The 14,980-nt window shown below is 37.1% G+C and overlaps 1 protein-coding gene across 1 annotated transcript in view; it reads right to left on the bottom strand.

Moving 5' to 3' along the window:
• CNGB3 (cyclic nucleotide gated channel subunit beta 3) overlaps nt 1–14,980 on the bottom strand; it is a 99,264-nt gene that overhangs the window by 29,712 nt on the left and 54,572 nt on the right. Inside the window, exons 4-6 of the mRNA XM_049632682.1 lie at nt 6,580–6,725; nt 4,402–4,554; nt 3,218–3,426 (exon numbers count right to left, since the gene is read on the bottom strand). Of these exons, the coding sequence (XP_049488639.1) occupies nt 3,218–3,426; nt 4,402–4,554; nt 6,580–6,725 (508 nt within the window). The remainder of the gene's footprint in view (nt 1–3,217; nt 3,427–4,401; nt 4,555–6,579; nt 6,726–14,980) is intronic.

Below are 14,980 nucleotides of genomic sequence, written 5' to 3'. Positions count from 1 at the left end.
ATAGGTTTATGAGGTGGGTATTATAATTCCCATTTTATGGATGAAAGGTAAATGCATTTTCTTTAAATAATGCTATTACTAAATTTCAGAGATGGAATTTGACCCTGGTCTGTTTGTTTCTACTATATCATAATTAACCCAATTTTTACTTAACAATTAAATAACAGAATTATGAATAAAGTGTACAGAGCTCAGAGAAGGGAGTGATTAATTTTCTTTAGGTCAGTTTATAAAGAGTAACTGAGAAGATGAAGTGCCAAAAGTGGTTGACAATAATGGCAGGCCTGATTGGCATTGTCACTAGATGGCGCTGAGCATTTCCATGGATTGTTGTGATTGGTAGGTTTAGCATTGTTGTATGTACGAGAGTCTCCTATCTCAGTAATCCTCATTGCCATTTCCAGCTCTATTTCTGCAGTCTATAAAGGAAAGTAACAGCAAGAGAGTTGGTCTTTGATACAAAATTTTGTTCTCTATTTGAACAGCACAATTTTCAGAATAAAGATATTCAAATAAATGCTGTGAAAAACTTGTAAACCCTTCCAATTCCCTATATTGTGGCCTTTAGCACTTCAATCTGTTCGTTACCTACTTTTCAAGGCCTTGGGGAACTAATATTCCCATTCTCCAGCCTTGAAATACCTGGAAACTGTAAGTATTTAATAAATGTTTGTTGAATGAATGAATGAGTGAATGAATAATTTGTCTCTGTACACCAAAGGTAGCAGAGATAGCTAAATGTAGTTAGATCTTTAGTTTGGGTTCTCAACTTGCATAGTCTTCTTACCAAAATGTAATCAAGTTTCAAAGGCTAACACTACCTATCCTAAAGAAACCATTAAACTTCTTTTGAACAAACAAAGCAATTAGTTCCTGCTCTGTATTTGTAGTTTGTGATAATGCATTTTAAATAGAGTCCGTTGAGTGTGTTTTTATTGGTTATTTTTCTTGTTTTTAACACTCCATTGTGTGTAAAGCCCTTTTAGAAAATTGAAAATAAGTCTCCCCTTACTGATTTTGTCATTTTCCATTTGTCAAACATTGATTTTCTCCCCCCCTTGTGCATCTAATGGAGGTTGAAATTAGCACTCTTTTTTTGTGTGTTGTTTACTTCTTATTTGTACACCATCATCATCATTCATCAAACTGCCAGTGAGCTCTGGGGATAGTGCTGGTGAGCTGACTAGTGCTCTGAAGTCCACACAAGGAATATTTTGAATAGATTTTTGTTACAGCGTTAGCTCTTGCCTTCAGAATTTCTTTCTATGAAAACTTTCAAATAATAGGAGGATTTCTTCAGCAAATAAAATTTTTTCTAAAATAAAACAGCAATAACCAAAATTACTCCTTTTAGCTTTTTGATAATTTAAGATTGTTTGGAGATTCAAAAGAAAATATTTGGGAGATGAAGGAACCCACCTGTATTCTTTAAAAATATGTTTCAACCACGGTGCCATATATTCCACTGGTCTGCTCTTCCTACTGTGACAGATCCACTGGAGGATCTGTTCTGTGCCGCCCTCACAGAGATTGTGACATGGACACCAGTTGGAAAGGAGGCATCCTTCTAGTTAGTTGAGGAAGGGGTTGGAGAGTAGAGGCTTTAAGATTTGGGTATGTGCTTGTGAAAACATATTCTTCTGTTTCTGTCTTAGACTGACAGGATTGCTTATGAAATTCCCTCAAAACTGAGGATAAATCTAGGAGAAGATAATTTCTCCTAAGGGTAAGAATGCTAGTTTCTGAGGTAAGCCACTGCATTTGATGATGAGAACTGGGATGTGATGAGTCTGGAAAGTGGAAGAGTGAAAAGAATGTAAGCCAGCAGATGCCATATTAATTTAAAAAAAAATCACAAAACAACTGGTGTGTTTTTTGTGCTTGTGATTTGTACCTGTCTGCAGGCTGTGTGGTTTCCTACTTACAGTCTGGCTCTTTTGATGAAGAACTTGATGGCTTATTGTTATAGTACTATCTAATAGCACATTCTGCAATGGTGGGAATATTCTGTGTTCTCGGATATGGTAGCCTCTAGCCAAATGAAAATTGGGCACTGAAAATATGGATAGTGTGGCTAGGAAACGTGAATTTGTAATGTTATTTAATCTTAATTAATTTAAATTGAAATTTGAACAGACACATCTGGCTAGTGGCCACTATATTGGACATTGCAGTGAATCTATACTGATTTAAAGGGTCATGACAGCTTTTCTCTTCTTTTTAAGTTAGGTTTTCCCAAAGTGTCAAGGCCTAACACTTTAGATTTGTTTTTTGTACTATGTACAGGTGCTGTGCTCAGTGCTGACTATACAGTTATAAAAACAGGATACAGTCTGTGTCCTAAAAATCTTACAGACTAGGGCTTTTGAACAACATCAGGCTATCTCCTGAGGAGGTTGAGTAGACTTTTATGTGTGAAATAATACCTGCCTTATTTAAAAAAAATATTGAGGTGAATGGTAGATTCCAATGTGGTAGAAAGTACCTGCCTCGTGGACTATATGAAGCTTGATTACTAAAGAAATATATATTAAATTACTTCTTTTTGCATTGATAATTCATACTTTTTTTTTACATTATTTAGGTAAAGTATGTGTATATTTTTGACATTTCAGACCTGGTATTATCTTTCTATCGTCACATATTATCAAAGTCTGAAAAACTTACCAACATGAACCAACATGGTGCAGTTGTAATGAACATGGGTTTTGGAGTAAAGGTCTAGGTTCGAATCTTGTCTCAACTACTTTCTTAGCTTTGTGCCTTGAGCAATCATCTACCCTCTCCAAACCTCAGTTTCATCTCCTGTATATGGGGTTGACAATAACATCTTCTTTATAGGGTGACTGGAAGGATTAGGTGAGGCAGCGTAAATAAATGCACTCATGAGGCATCAGACATAGCTCGAGGCACTTGACATGCATCATTTCATTTAGTCTTTCCATCAACATTGTGAAGGTACTATTTTATTACTATTTTTAAGATGAGGAAACTAAAGCACAGGGAGATGCATGGTCCCCAGAACACAGTGAATCCTCAAGGGTTGTGTTGTTGTTGTTGTTGTTGTTGTTGTTGTTATACTGGTGGTTTTTAGTGGTTAAAGACTCATACAGACAGAAACAGTCGGATATTAAATAAACAGTGTTGTTAATTTATTTTTTTGTTGTCCAATCTGACATTCATTGGTCAGTTTCTGCTTCTCCCCAGCCCCACTTACTATTATGTTTCCTCCTTTTATAAACTGGAGTCTGGGCTGGATTAATAGCATATCACAAAGGTAGATGATATCACATATGATGTCTGTAATAAACCAGTAGCGTGTGTTGTCTGGTGTTTGATACGGAAAGACAAGGCGCAGTGGTATAAACCAGCAGTTCCAGTTATAGGCAATGGTGACAAGCAAGAGCCACAGGAGATAGAGTCGATCTAGAAAAATCCAAATGGCATGTAATAAGCATTAAAAAAGACTCTCTTGTAATGGTAATGTTGGAGCAATGTCCTCTGGAGATAAGAAAATTACTGTAAAAGGTTCTATTAACATTCAGTACAATTCTGCCTTTAGAGTCGAAAGCACTGGGTTTTACAAGGGATATTGAATGATCTTATCAGCTCTTCTAACATTGGAGAAAGGCCTTCTTCTTTGCCAAGAAGTGGCCATGCTGAGTCTGTCCCCACAAGTAAGTATGCTATATGGATCAAGGAAGAGGAGACTCAGGGGAAGTCAGAGGTGCCCTGTTTGGATAACTGCGGCAGTAAGCCTTTTCTGCATGAGGAGTTAAACTTCAGGATCACCCAGGGCAGGTAGACAAAAAGGCCACATCTTGCCTGAATGAGTATGGCTGATGTGAGAGGGCAGAGAATCGGTCCATTAACACAGTCCATGTCCTTTCACAATTGCTTTCTTCTGCTGGAGGGAGGCCACAGGAAGGGATTTGTTCAGTTAGAATAATTAACAATGTGAAAGGATGGAAGAAGATAGATACTTTATAATTACTTTTTTAGGGAGGGGTGTGGGTGTACATATCACTGAATACTTTGGAGCTTTCTTTTCAGAAGTAATTACTGGCAGAATAGACCCTGGACTGCTTTTTATATCTATCTATCTATGTATCTATCTATCTATGTATCTATCTATCATCTATTTATTTTGGTGATTATACATTTACTTTACTTCACATTATTCTGGCATACATTTTAAAAATAGGCAGGAATATTTTATCTCTTGCTTTCACCAGAGAGGCGCAAACAGTCCATTGCATATTTGATATAGTTTATGTTCTGCTTTCTAGACAGATTTAGAATGTGGGCTAGGGAAAAAAGGAAGTCATTGGTGACTTTGGGTTACATGAGTTCTTGATAATAGCCAGCCCTCCCACTGAGAATTTCACCCTTTGATGGTACCTGTGTATGAATCTATGCTTCTTGGAAGTCTAATTTGCTTTAGATACTCTGTCAGAGGCATCTTCTGGAATTTAAAACACAATATGTGATAGTAATGTTCTTCTTTTAGCTTAGCACTGCTTTCTTGTGTTGATGGTACAGCTGTGGGCTTTGCTTTATAGGGAAAAAAAGAGATAAACACATTTTTAAGAAGTCAGGTTAGCTAAATGAGAAAAAGCTTGGATTTCTCAAAGTCAGAACATTTCAGAATCTTCCCATCTCAATATAGGCAGATAAAGCATGTTTTGACATTGAAAACAGTGACATTAATGACAATATCCATGTAAGGAAAACACTGGAATTTGGAAATAAACAGATTTAAAGCTTACTAGTAAATTATCCTACAGGTGTTACAAATGGGATATATTATTTTATTTATTTACTGTAATCTCCACACACAATGTGGGACTCAAACTCACAACCTTGAGATCAAGAGTCACATGATCTACTGACTGAGCCAGCCAGGCACACCACAAATAGGATATTTTAAGTACAAGCTTAATTCTTACATATTTTGTAGCATAAAGTCAGTCCTTAGGTTTACATTGAAAAGAAACATTAAAAATTTACATCATTCTAAAGGTTTTAGTTTCATGCTTCTTGGGTTTTGCACATATCTTTCAAGTTATGAATAAATAAAGCTCAAAATATTTTTTCAACATAGTTTATCAAAATACAATGACTGCCTTTTCTTTTCAAAAAGAAATTACTATACAATATGTAGTTTATTTTTTACTTATTTAAAAAATGTTAATTTGTTTATTTTGAGAGAGAGAGAGAGAACATGTATGAGCAGAGAAGGGGCAGAGAGAGAATCCAAAGCAGGCTCCGCATTCAGTGCAGAGCCCAATGTGGGGCTCGGTCTCCTGACCCTGAGATCATGACCAGAGCTGAAATCAAGAGTGAGACACTTAGCTGACTGAGCCATCCAGGATCCCCTGTAGTTTATTTTAAAAATCCAATTTACGTTATACAGAATTTTCCTTATAAAGGAAACCCTTAACTCTATATGTTAACAGTTTAATTTTTATTTAACTGTTATTAAACAACCTTTCTTCTATTTTTGTCTCTCTCTCTATATATATACATAAATATTTTTATAAAGATGTATTCATAATATATATCACTTTTGTGCTCTACTTTATTGTATTTATTAATTTTTCATAAACACATTTCTGAAATTATTAGGGAAGCTGATGATTGCCCCCCATGTGATTAGTTTATTGATGTTCTCTACTATGTTGTATATTCAGATAGTGTTCTTATATTTTTATAATAAATGCTTTGTGTATAAAGGGTATTCTTAATTAATATTTACAATAAAACTTGCTCTCGTGGATATTGCTGTTGGCTTGTTCATATAGGGTGGGTCCAGAGGTCATGTGCAGAGGGCTCCCTGTGTCTCTCTTCTTCAGGGTTTCTCTGAGCTGGCTTACTTAAAGTGTTGGAGACTTAGCAACATGCCCCAGCAACAACCTTCAGCCAATGGAAAACAGTTGGTGGATTGATACCCCAGCTGCTTTCTCCAAAATATGTAAAGTACTTATACAACTCAACACCAAAAAACCTTCCACACAATCTGATTAAAAAATGGGCAGAGGACCTGAATAGACATTTTTTCCCAAAGAAGACATACAGATGGCCAACAGACACATGAAAAGATGCTTAACATCACTCAGCATCATGCCAATGCAATTCTAAACCACAATGAGATATCACCTCACACCAGTCAGAATAGCTAGTATCAAAAGGACAAGAAATAACAAGTGTTTGTGAGGATGTGGAGAAGGGGGGATCATGTGCATTGTTGGTGGGAATATATGTATTGATGCAACCACTGGAAAACAGTGTGGAGGTTTCTCAGGAGAATTCTTAAGTGTGATCCACATAGTTTTTCAGCTGGATCAAGTCCTAGGGCCTACAGAAGAAGCCATCTCATCAATACATCTTTATTGTCTTAACTCCTATCTCCATCTCTCTTATCTGCTCTCCCCTTCCTGGATCACCTTCAATACAAACTATCTGTACTTAAATCATTGTCGCAGGGTCTGCTTTTGGGGGACCCCAAGCTAAGATATTTGAAAACACATGCCCCTTCATAATTTTTTTCTTTCCAGTACTTTGAGTAACAATGCTTACCAGTTTGGGGGCTGGCTTCAGGTGAGGATATATCTCCTTCTGCCAACTTTTTCTTGTAGAGGATTGTTCTTTGACGCATCCTTCTCACCAAGTTGTGTAGCTGGGCATCAGCATACTCATTTATAACAGGGGCTTCATGTGGTTTGCTTTTTGGACAAAATGAGGAAAAAAATGGTGATAGAGATGGATCCATGAAGAAGTACATACAAGGGAGAAATTAAGTTTTTTCACACTCCTTATAGATCTCAGACAATTATTTGCTCCTTTCTACAAGTGAATAGAACAATTTAAAACTTAAGTTTGATGGGGGCGCCTGGGTGGCTCAGTGGGTTGAGCGTCCAGCTTTGGCTCAGGTCATGATCTCACAGCTCGTGAGTTCAAGCCCCGTGTCGGGCTCTGTGCTGATAGCTCAGAGCCTGGAGCCTGCTTTTGCTTCTGTGTCTCCCTCTCTCTCTGCCCCTCACTCACTCACATTCTGTCTCTGTCTCTCTCAAAAATAAATAAATATTAAAAAAATTAAGTTTGATGGAACAGTGTTGGTGGAATACAGATTTACCAATGAAATATTAGAATCCACAAATAACAAATGTCCATTCTTGACTCTATTAGATCTTGAGGACTGTGATTCTGACATTTAATTGCATCATTAGAAGAAAAAAAAAAAAGAAACATTACCTGGCATTGTAGGTAGAATTCTATTTTTTTTTTAAAGGTTTATTTATTTATTTTGAGAGCAAGAGTGAGTGAGTGAGAGAGAGAGAGAGAGAGAGAGAGAAGGGCAGAGAAAGAGAGAGAGAAGGAGAGAGAGGATCAGGCCTGATAGCATGGAGCCTGAAGCAGGCTTGATCTCACAAACTGTGAGATCGTGATGTAGGCAGAATTCTAAGGTGGCCCCCTGGTGTACTTGTCCTGCATAATCCTGGAGACAATAAATATGGTGGATTTTGCTTTCATAATTAGTGTGTGCTATATAGCTTAGTTGACTTAAAGGTAAGAAATTTATACAAATGGGCCTGATGTAATCAAATAAGCCCTTTAAAAGCAGAGAGTTTCTGGAGCTGGTGATAGAGCAGAAAGTTACAGGTTTGAAGCATAAGGGCAATTCTACTTGAGAGAAATTATCAATTTTTGGCTTTGAAGAATAAAGGGGCCCCCTCATGAGAATTACATGAAGCTTCTAGGAGCAGAGACTGTCTCAGGCTAGCTGATAACAAGAAAACAAGGACTTCAGTCCTACAACCGCATGGAGCTGAATTCTGCCAATAATTTGAATGAGCTTGGAAGTAGATTCTTCTCTGCTGCCTCCAGGTAAGAGACTAGCCAAGCCTGGCTGATACCTTCATTTCAGCTTTGAGAGACCTTAAACAGAGAACCTAGCCTCACCCAGATTTTTGACTTGGCCTGGGGAATCAAGGAAGGGTTTCACAGAGAAAGCATCTTAAGTCTGAAATGTTTAGAAGGCCTTTGACAGAGAAATGAAAGAAGGACCTTCGAGGCATTGAGAATAATACGTTCAGAAATGTGAAAAAACATAACACATTCAGCAAGTATTGTGGGGGTGACTGGAACAGAGTAAGTATATAGAGGAGGCCAGGTAGCAGAGGTGGTAGGAGTGGTGGTGGTTAGGTCCTGAAAGGTGAGTGGGGTCAGATTATGATGGTTCCTACATGATTTATTAGGAGTTTGGACATTAATCTATAGGTTAATGGGAGCCAATGTAGAGTATTAAGCAAATGAGGTGTATGAGCAGATAGAAGTTTTAGAGACCCAGAAATAGTGGCAGAGTTGAAGAGGAGCAGTGTAAATGGATCGACACAAGGAAAGAAGTGAATGGGTTAGGTTAGAACTGTTACGGGAAAAGAGAAGGATTAAAGAAATAATTTAGAGCCAGAAAGAAAAGGATTTGATCTTTCTGGATCTTCTGAATAATCCAAATAAGAAATCAAGAATAACTTCTAAGTTTGTATTACAAGAGTCTAGCTTCATGAAGATGCCATTAATATAATGAGGAACTCAGAAAGATGTTTGTATATAGAGGGTGTGTGGAAAAATGAGTTTTTGTGTGTGTGTGTGCATGTTCAATTTAAGATGTTTGTAGGACCTTGTGTGATAGGATTTTGTGCCTCCCAGAAGACATTTTCTGGGGATAAGACCTTGGTGGTCATCAGTGTATATGGGATGTGTGAAGAGATGTATGTAGATGATATCATTATAGACTGAAGTTCTCAAGGTCAGAAACCGTGTTTTCTTTATATTCCACAAGACCTAGGACAAGGTAAGTTTTCAATAAATGCTTATTGAATAAATAAACTCACTACTTCCAACCTCTTGTTTGACCTTATGTGATGTGCCTCAGTGCACTAAAAAAAATCTATAAAAAGTGAAGTTGAGACTTGCTGGATCATTAACTGTAAAGGCAGGTATTCGAACTGTCAAAATATCTAATCCAAACCTTAAGACCTAAGGAGAGTGTTTTTTCTTTTTTCCTGAATCATCGATAAGCCCTAATTGACCATATAATTGCCACTTAATCACACTGGTTTTTATTGTGCAAACCTACCTCATGATTAAAGTGCTGAAAATTATATTAGAAAGCATGCCAGCATTTCAAATGCATGTCTATATTTCAACTACGATATATTTTTCTTTTTGTATTAGTTGAGCGTTTTATGTCCATTTATTTCATCTTTTCTTTTTTCCCCAGCTCTCTTAAAGAGTAATCCTTGTTCATCTTCTCCCTTACTGACATATATGCAGAAGCTATGAATGTATTTCTCTTTAGGTAATTTTGTGACTGAATAAAAAGTCATGTATTTTCATGAGATAAACACAAAATCAAACGGGTGTAGAGAGAGAAGCAATGGATATGCCTTATGTAACTATGTCTCATTTGAGTGATATTTGATATTCTTGTTCATATTACTAAACGTATATTTTTAAAAGAATTATTCCTCATAATTCCTTGATGAACCATATCTTACATAAATATGTAAACATTTTACAAATTTTAGTAAAGAAATAGAAGGAAAGTCTTATTAAAACTCTTATTGAGATGAGTGAGGCTGTTAAAATTTGTATATGTATCTATGGGAGAATAAAAAATTAGTTGTTAGAGTGACATTTATTCCTGTTTTAATTTTTTTGATAAGGGTATAGAGAACACTCATTTAAAATAAAAGCTGATGAAAAAAATCGAATTATAGTGGTAGTCTTCATTTCTTTAAATTCAATCAGAGATATAAGCAAAAAAAAAATCATATATTTGACAATTGTTCTTGCATTTGGGGTTGCAGAAGCTTTCTCACTCCAGGGTGAATGCATCATAGTAATAATGAGATGGGTTAGAAGTAGGCCTTTCTTTTGCAAAGGGAGAGAAAAGCCATCGTGAAAGGGGAGGCAGAAAAGAGAAACTTGTGGTCTGTGGGAGTATTCAGGATATAATTTTTATTTATTTATATTTGTTTATTTATTGTTATTTTTGAGAGCAAGAGAGCACGTGCGTGTGCACATGAGTTGGGGGGCTGCAGAGAGAGAAGGGGACAGAGGATCTAAAGCGGACTCTGTGCTGACATCAGAGACCCTGAAGGGGGCTTGAACTCATGAACCGTGAGATTATGACCTGAGCTGAAGTCTGATACCTGATCCACTGAGCCACCCAGGTACCCTAGGATATAAATTTTAAGAAAGAGTACATACGTAAGATGTGGATCTTGAAACTGATTCTTTCAAAACTATTTGTGTTTACTGAGACTCTTGGAAAGTTTTTATGTACACCCAGTGATACCCATTCTCCACTCTCCCATTAAGGTTGTTGCTTTAGTATAATGCAAAGGGGTGACTACTTTTGACGAGGTGAAATGGATGGTGGCAGTCAAGAATGAGTTTGCAGTGAAGGATGAATGGCACTTTGATTGATAATGTAGAGGGAAAATGTTCAAGGCAAAGGATACAGCCTGAGAAAAAGTGTATCAGTTGCTGCTCTGTGGAGTATAATAAAAGCTCAAACATTTAATGTAAAATCCCAAATCACCTATGATTTGGTTTGAAAGGTCAGTTGAGACCAATGGGGAAGCATAGCAGGATTCTAAGCAGAAGAGGGACATTATTAGCTATATTTTGGAAAAATAATTGAGAAAAATAAAGATAATTAGTTGTGGTGTGGAAGAAGTATAACTGGAAGAAGGGAGAAAGTTGAGTTAAAATATGTGGGTTAATGTAACAGTGAAATTTCAAGTTTGGTCGGTGTACTACATTGAACAGTGTTCTGCCAAAATTCATGTCCAACTGGAACCTCAGAATGTGACCTTACTTGAAAATAAGATCTTTACAGGGGCGCCTGGGTGGCGCAGTCGGTTAAGCGTCCGACTTCAGCCTTCAGCCAGGTCACGATCTCGCGGTCCGTGGGTTCGAGCCCCGCGTCAGGCTCTGGGCTGATGGCTCGGAGCCTGGAGCCTGCTTCCGATTCTGTCTCCCTCTCTCTCTGCCCCTCCCCCGTTCATGCTCTGTCTCTCTCTGTCCCAAAAATAAATAAAAAAAACGTTGAAAAAAAAAAAAAAGAAAGAAAATAAGATCTTTACAAATGTGAGTAGCTAAGTGAAGATGAAGTCATACTGGAGTTGGGTGGGCCTTTAATCTAATGACTGGTGTCTTTATTGGAAGGCCAAGTGAAGACAGGGAGGAGACACACAGGGAGAACACCATGTGACAATGGAGGTAGAAATTGGAGTGATGTATCCACAAGTCAAGAAACACCACAGACTGCTGGCAACCAGCAGAGGCTGGGATAGGGATGTGGACCAGATTCTCCTTCGGGCTTTCAGAAGGACCAAACTTGCAGGCACCTCGATTTCAGGCTTCTAGCCTCTAGAACTGTGAGAGGATAAATTTCTGTTGTTTGAAGCCACTCAGTTTATGGTAATTTGTTGTGACAAATTTGTTGTGACAAATGTGACAAAGTTAGTTAGCAAACTGGATGACTGTGATGCCATGTAACTCAGATGGAAGCATAAGTTGTAAGATAACTGTAAATGCACTAAATTCAGTATACGTTAAACTTGAAGTGTGAATGAAGAATCAAGGTCTTTTTAAAATATGTATAGCAGGCAGTTGAGAATTTGTGTCTGGAATTCAAACAGGGAGGACTGAGCTGGATGGAGATGTTGAACTAGGATCACCTTTCTAGAGGCTATGGTGGGAATTATATAGTGGATGAGATTGCTGGTAAGAGCCTGCATAGAACAAGAAAAGATTGGGAGGTCAAACCTTGTAATTTGCTGACATTTAAGGAGTAGCGTAAGATAAGGAATTGAGAAGTAGCAATTAGAGAGGTAGATCTGAGACAGAAAAATGTCACAAAAATCAGGGAAACTAAGAGTTTGGAAAAGAAGATCAGTCGTGTCTCATGCTGCACACAAACTGTGCAAATTTTGTCATTTTTGTCTTGACAAGTATTTTGTAAAAAAGTGCAAAGACTCTGTTCTTGAAGTGATATTTTGAATTTCCATTCATTATTTCCTGAACTCAGTTAAAAGTGGTATTTATTCCCTTTAGTAAAATCTTGAGTAAACTTTGGCTTTTGCAAACTTTATCTGATTCTTATTAATGCTTAATTAAGAATTAAATTCCTTTTTTCGTTAAAGACTTAATGCTTTTTAAAAATTCAAGTTGATCAAAGTCCTTTAAAATCTCCTATTCAAGATATGTTGAATAACAGACAGGGATTGGACAAAGAATATTATATTCCTATTTGGGAAAACTTTGAGGGGAGAGAGGAGCAGGTCTTTTTTGTTTGTTGTGTTTTCTCAATAATTGATAAATTCAGACAGTTGTTCTCAAAGGTTACATTTAAAGAAAAGAAACCTGCTTGGAATAAGTGGAAATTTTTGTAGGCATAAATTTCTGAATGAAAATACTTGAAATTAGTACAAAATTCAGATTCTTACCAATGTGTCTGGTGGTTTGACCATAAAACCTACAAATTTTAAGGAAATATGGGCTAGTGTAGTTATAACTCAACCAAGCCTCACTTGGTTTCCCTCTCATATTCACCTCTAAATGCTGTGAAGATTTTGAGTTGTTTATCACATTTTGCTTGTGCATATGGTATAGTTTGTACACATTAGTTTGTACAAATGGAAATGTACATATGGATATTATGATGCAGTTTCCTAACTTAAATTCTTGATCTGTCTAGAATGTGCTACAATGCATTTGTGATTCCAGAACTTGTTTCTGAACTCTGGCCAGCAGTTCACTCTCTAGATTTTTCCTTCTGTTAATCTATAAGTGTTGGAGGTTGTGTCCAAGATATTTATTGCTATTGTTATTGAATCACATTGTAATGGCCTACAAATGTAGCGGTGCCTAACTTTGTTAATAGTTGGTGCCTAACTTTGTTAATAGTTAAACAACATTTTAAGACTAAAGGAACAAAAAAGTTATAAAAATAGTGTCACATAGGTTACAAATTTATAACCTAAGACCCATATGTACACATCAACATACATACACACCTACTAATAGCAATCCTTCCCAAATCTTAGCCCAATTGGAAAGAGAATGAATATACATATAAATATACAAACATAAAATAATCATAATACTAATATGTTTCATGTCAATAGACATTAAATTCTCTAATGATGTCAGGTATTTTTTGAGATTAAGGTGAACAACAGCTATGTTGTTTATCATTTTTTTCCATATAGTAGCAGCCTGCAAGAGTCAAACAATCTGCTCACAAAATGTTCCTGAAAATTGGTGCATTTTGAGTGTCTCGTTCATTTATTTAACAGATATTTATAGCACTTACTTTGCATGAGGAAAGATAACATGTTCTATATTGACTTTGAAGAATCTTAAAAAACATTTTTTTAAAGTTATATCTTGCCCAACGTGGGGCTCAGACTCATGACCCTGAGTTCAAGAGTCACATGCTCTACTGACTGAACCAGCCAGGCTCCCTGACTTTGAAGATTTCTTAGTTAATAGTCCTTTCTTTCATTTTACATATGTCATTATGTTTATTCGTACTTATTGGGTTCTTCTGAGTAAATTGCTGGGGTTTTTAAATTTAAAAACTGACTGATTAGAATGCACCATGGACTGAAACATGTATCCCACCCCCCGTAATTTATACATTGATGCCCTATCCCCCAGTGTGACTGTATTTGGAGATAGGGTCCTTAGGAAGGTAATTAAGGTAGAATGGAGTCATAAGGTTTAGTCCTCAATCCAATAGGATTGGTGTCCTTAGAAGAAGAGGAAGGGACACCACAGGGTTCTCTCTGTATGCATGCACAGAAGAAAGGCATCTAATGTTAGAACATAGCAAGAAGGCAGCCATCTTTAAGCCAGGAAGAGAGGTTTAACCAGAAACCCTGACAGCACTTTGATGTGGATTTCCAGTTTCTACAACTGAGAGAAAACAAATTTCTGTTGTTTAAGCCACTCAGTTTGTGGTATTTTGTTATGACAGCCTGAGCAGACTATTACAGAATGTATACAGGTCTAGAAAAAAAAGGGTAAAGCTATTTTAAGAAGCAGATGAAAAAGTAAATCAAGATAATAGGCTGAATGCCATAAATCTCTGAAAATGACAAAAGAAAAGATTTAAAAAATGTATAGTACCGGAAAACAAACAGGAAACTTCTAGTCAGAAAACAAGGAATTTGAGAAATTTCTTAAAGACAGAAAGCTCATGGGTTCATATGTTAACTTGTTTAATTTTCCCAAATTATGACATGCTTATTAGAACAGCGCTGCTCTTGTTATTACTAATGAAGAAAAACACTGCCAAAAACACTCACAGAAGATATTTGTTGCAAAATGAGAGAGGGGGGATCTGGGTGGCTCAGTTGGTTAAGCGTCTGACTTTTGATCTCAGCTATGGTCATGATCTCACAGTTTGTGAGATGGAGCCCTATGTTGGGTTCTGTGCTGGCAGAATGGAGCCTGCTTGGAATTCTCTCTCTCCATCTTTCTCTGCCCTTCCTCCCCTCTCAAAATAAATAAACTAAACAAAAAGTGACAGAGGTTCTGGAAGTGTTTTACCTTTTTTGGGGGGAGTGGACATCAGGGGGCCTTAAGGGGGCCATGGCCAATCGTTGGGATGATTACACAGAGTGTGAAGTAGGTTACTTTCTTTCTCACCTAACCTTCACTGAGTGGATAGAAGCAGGAGCCATTGCCTCCAGGATGTTGCAGTGAGATGGGTTTTGGGCTGGAAAAGCAGGGCTGTCTCCCAGGTGACTGGTAAGAATCAGAATAAATGGGGGGCTCTATGACCAGATGATGAGTTAGTGTTACACTTCTTGGCAATGTGTTCTTTCCCACAATCACCATAGAAAGAATATAATAAATGGAACAGAATCTACAGCAATGGTTTACCACATGGTGGAGT

Source organism: Panthera uncia, chromosome F2 (genome assembly GCF_023721935.1).
Source record: "Panthera uncia isolate 11264 chromosome F2, Puncia_PCG_1.0, whole genome shotgun sequence".
NCBI lineage: Eukaryota > Metazoa > Chordata > Mammalia > Carnivora > Felidae > Panthera > Panthera uncia.
This window is presented reverse-complemented; position numbering and strand designations above follow the sequence as displayed.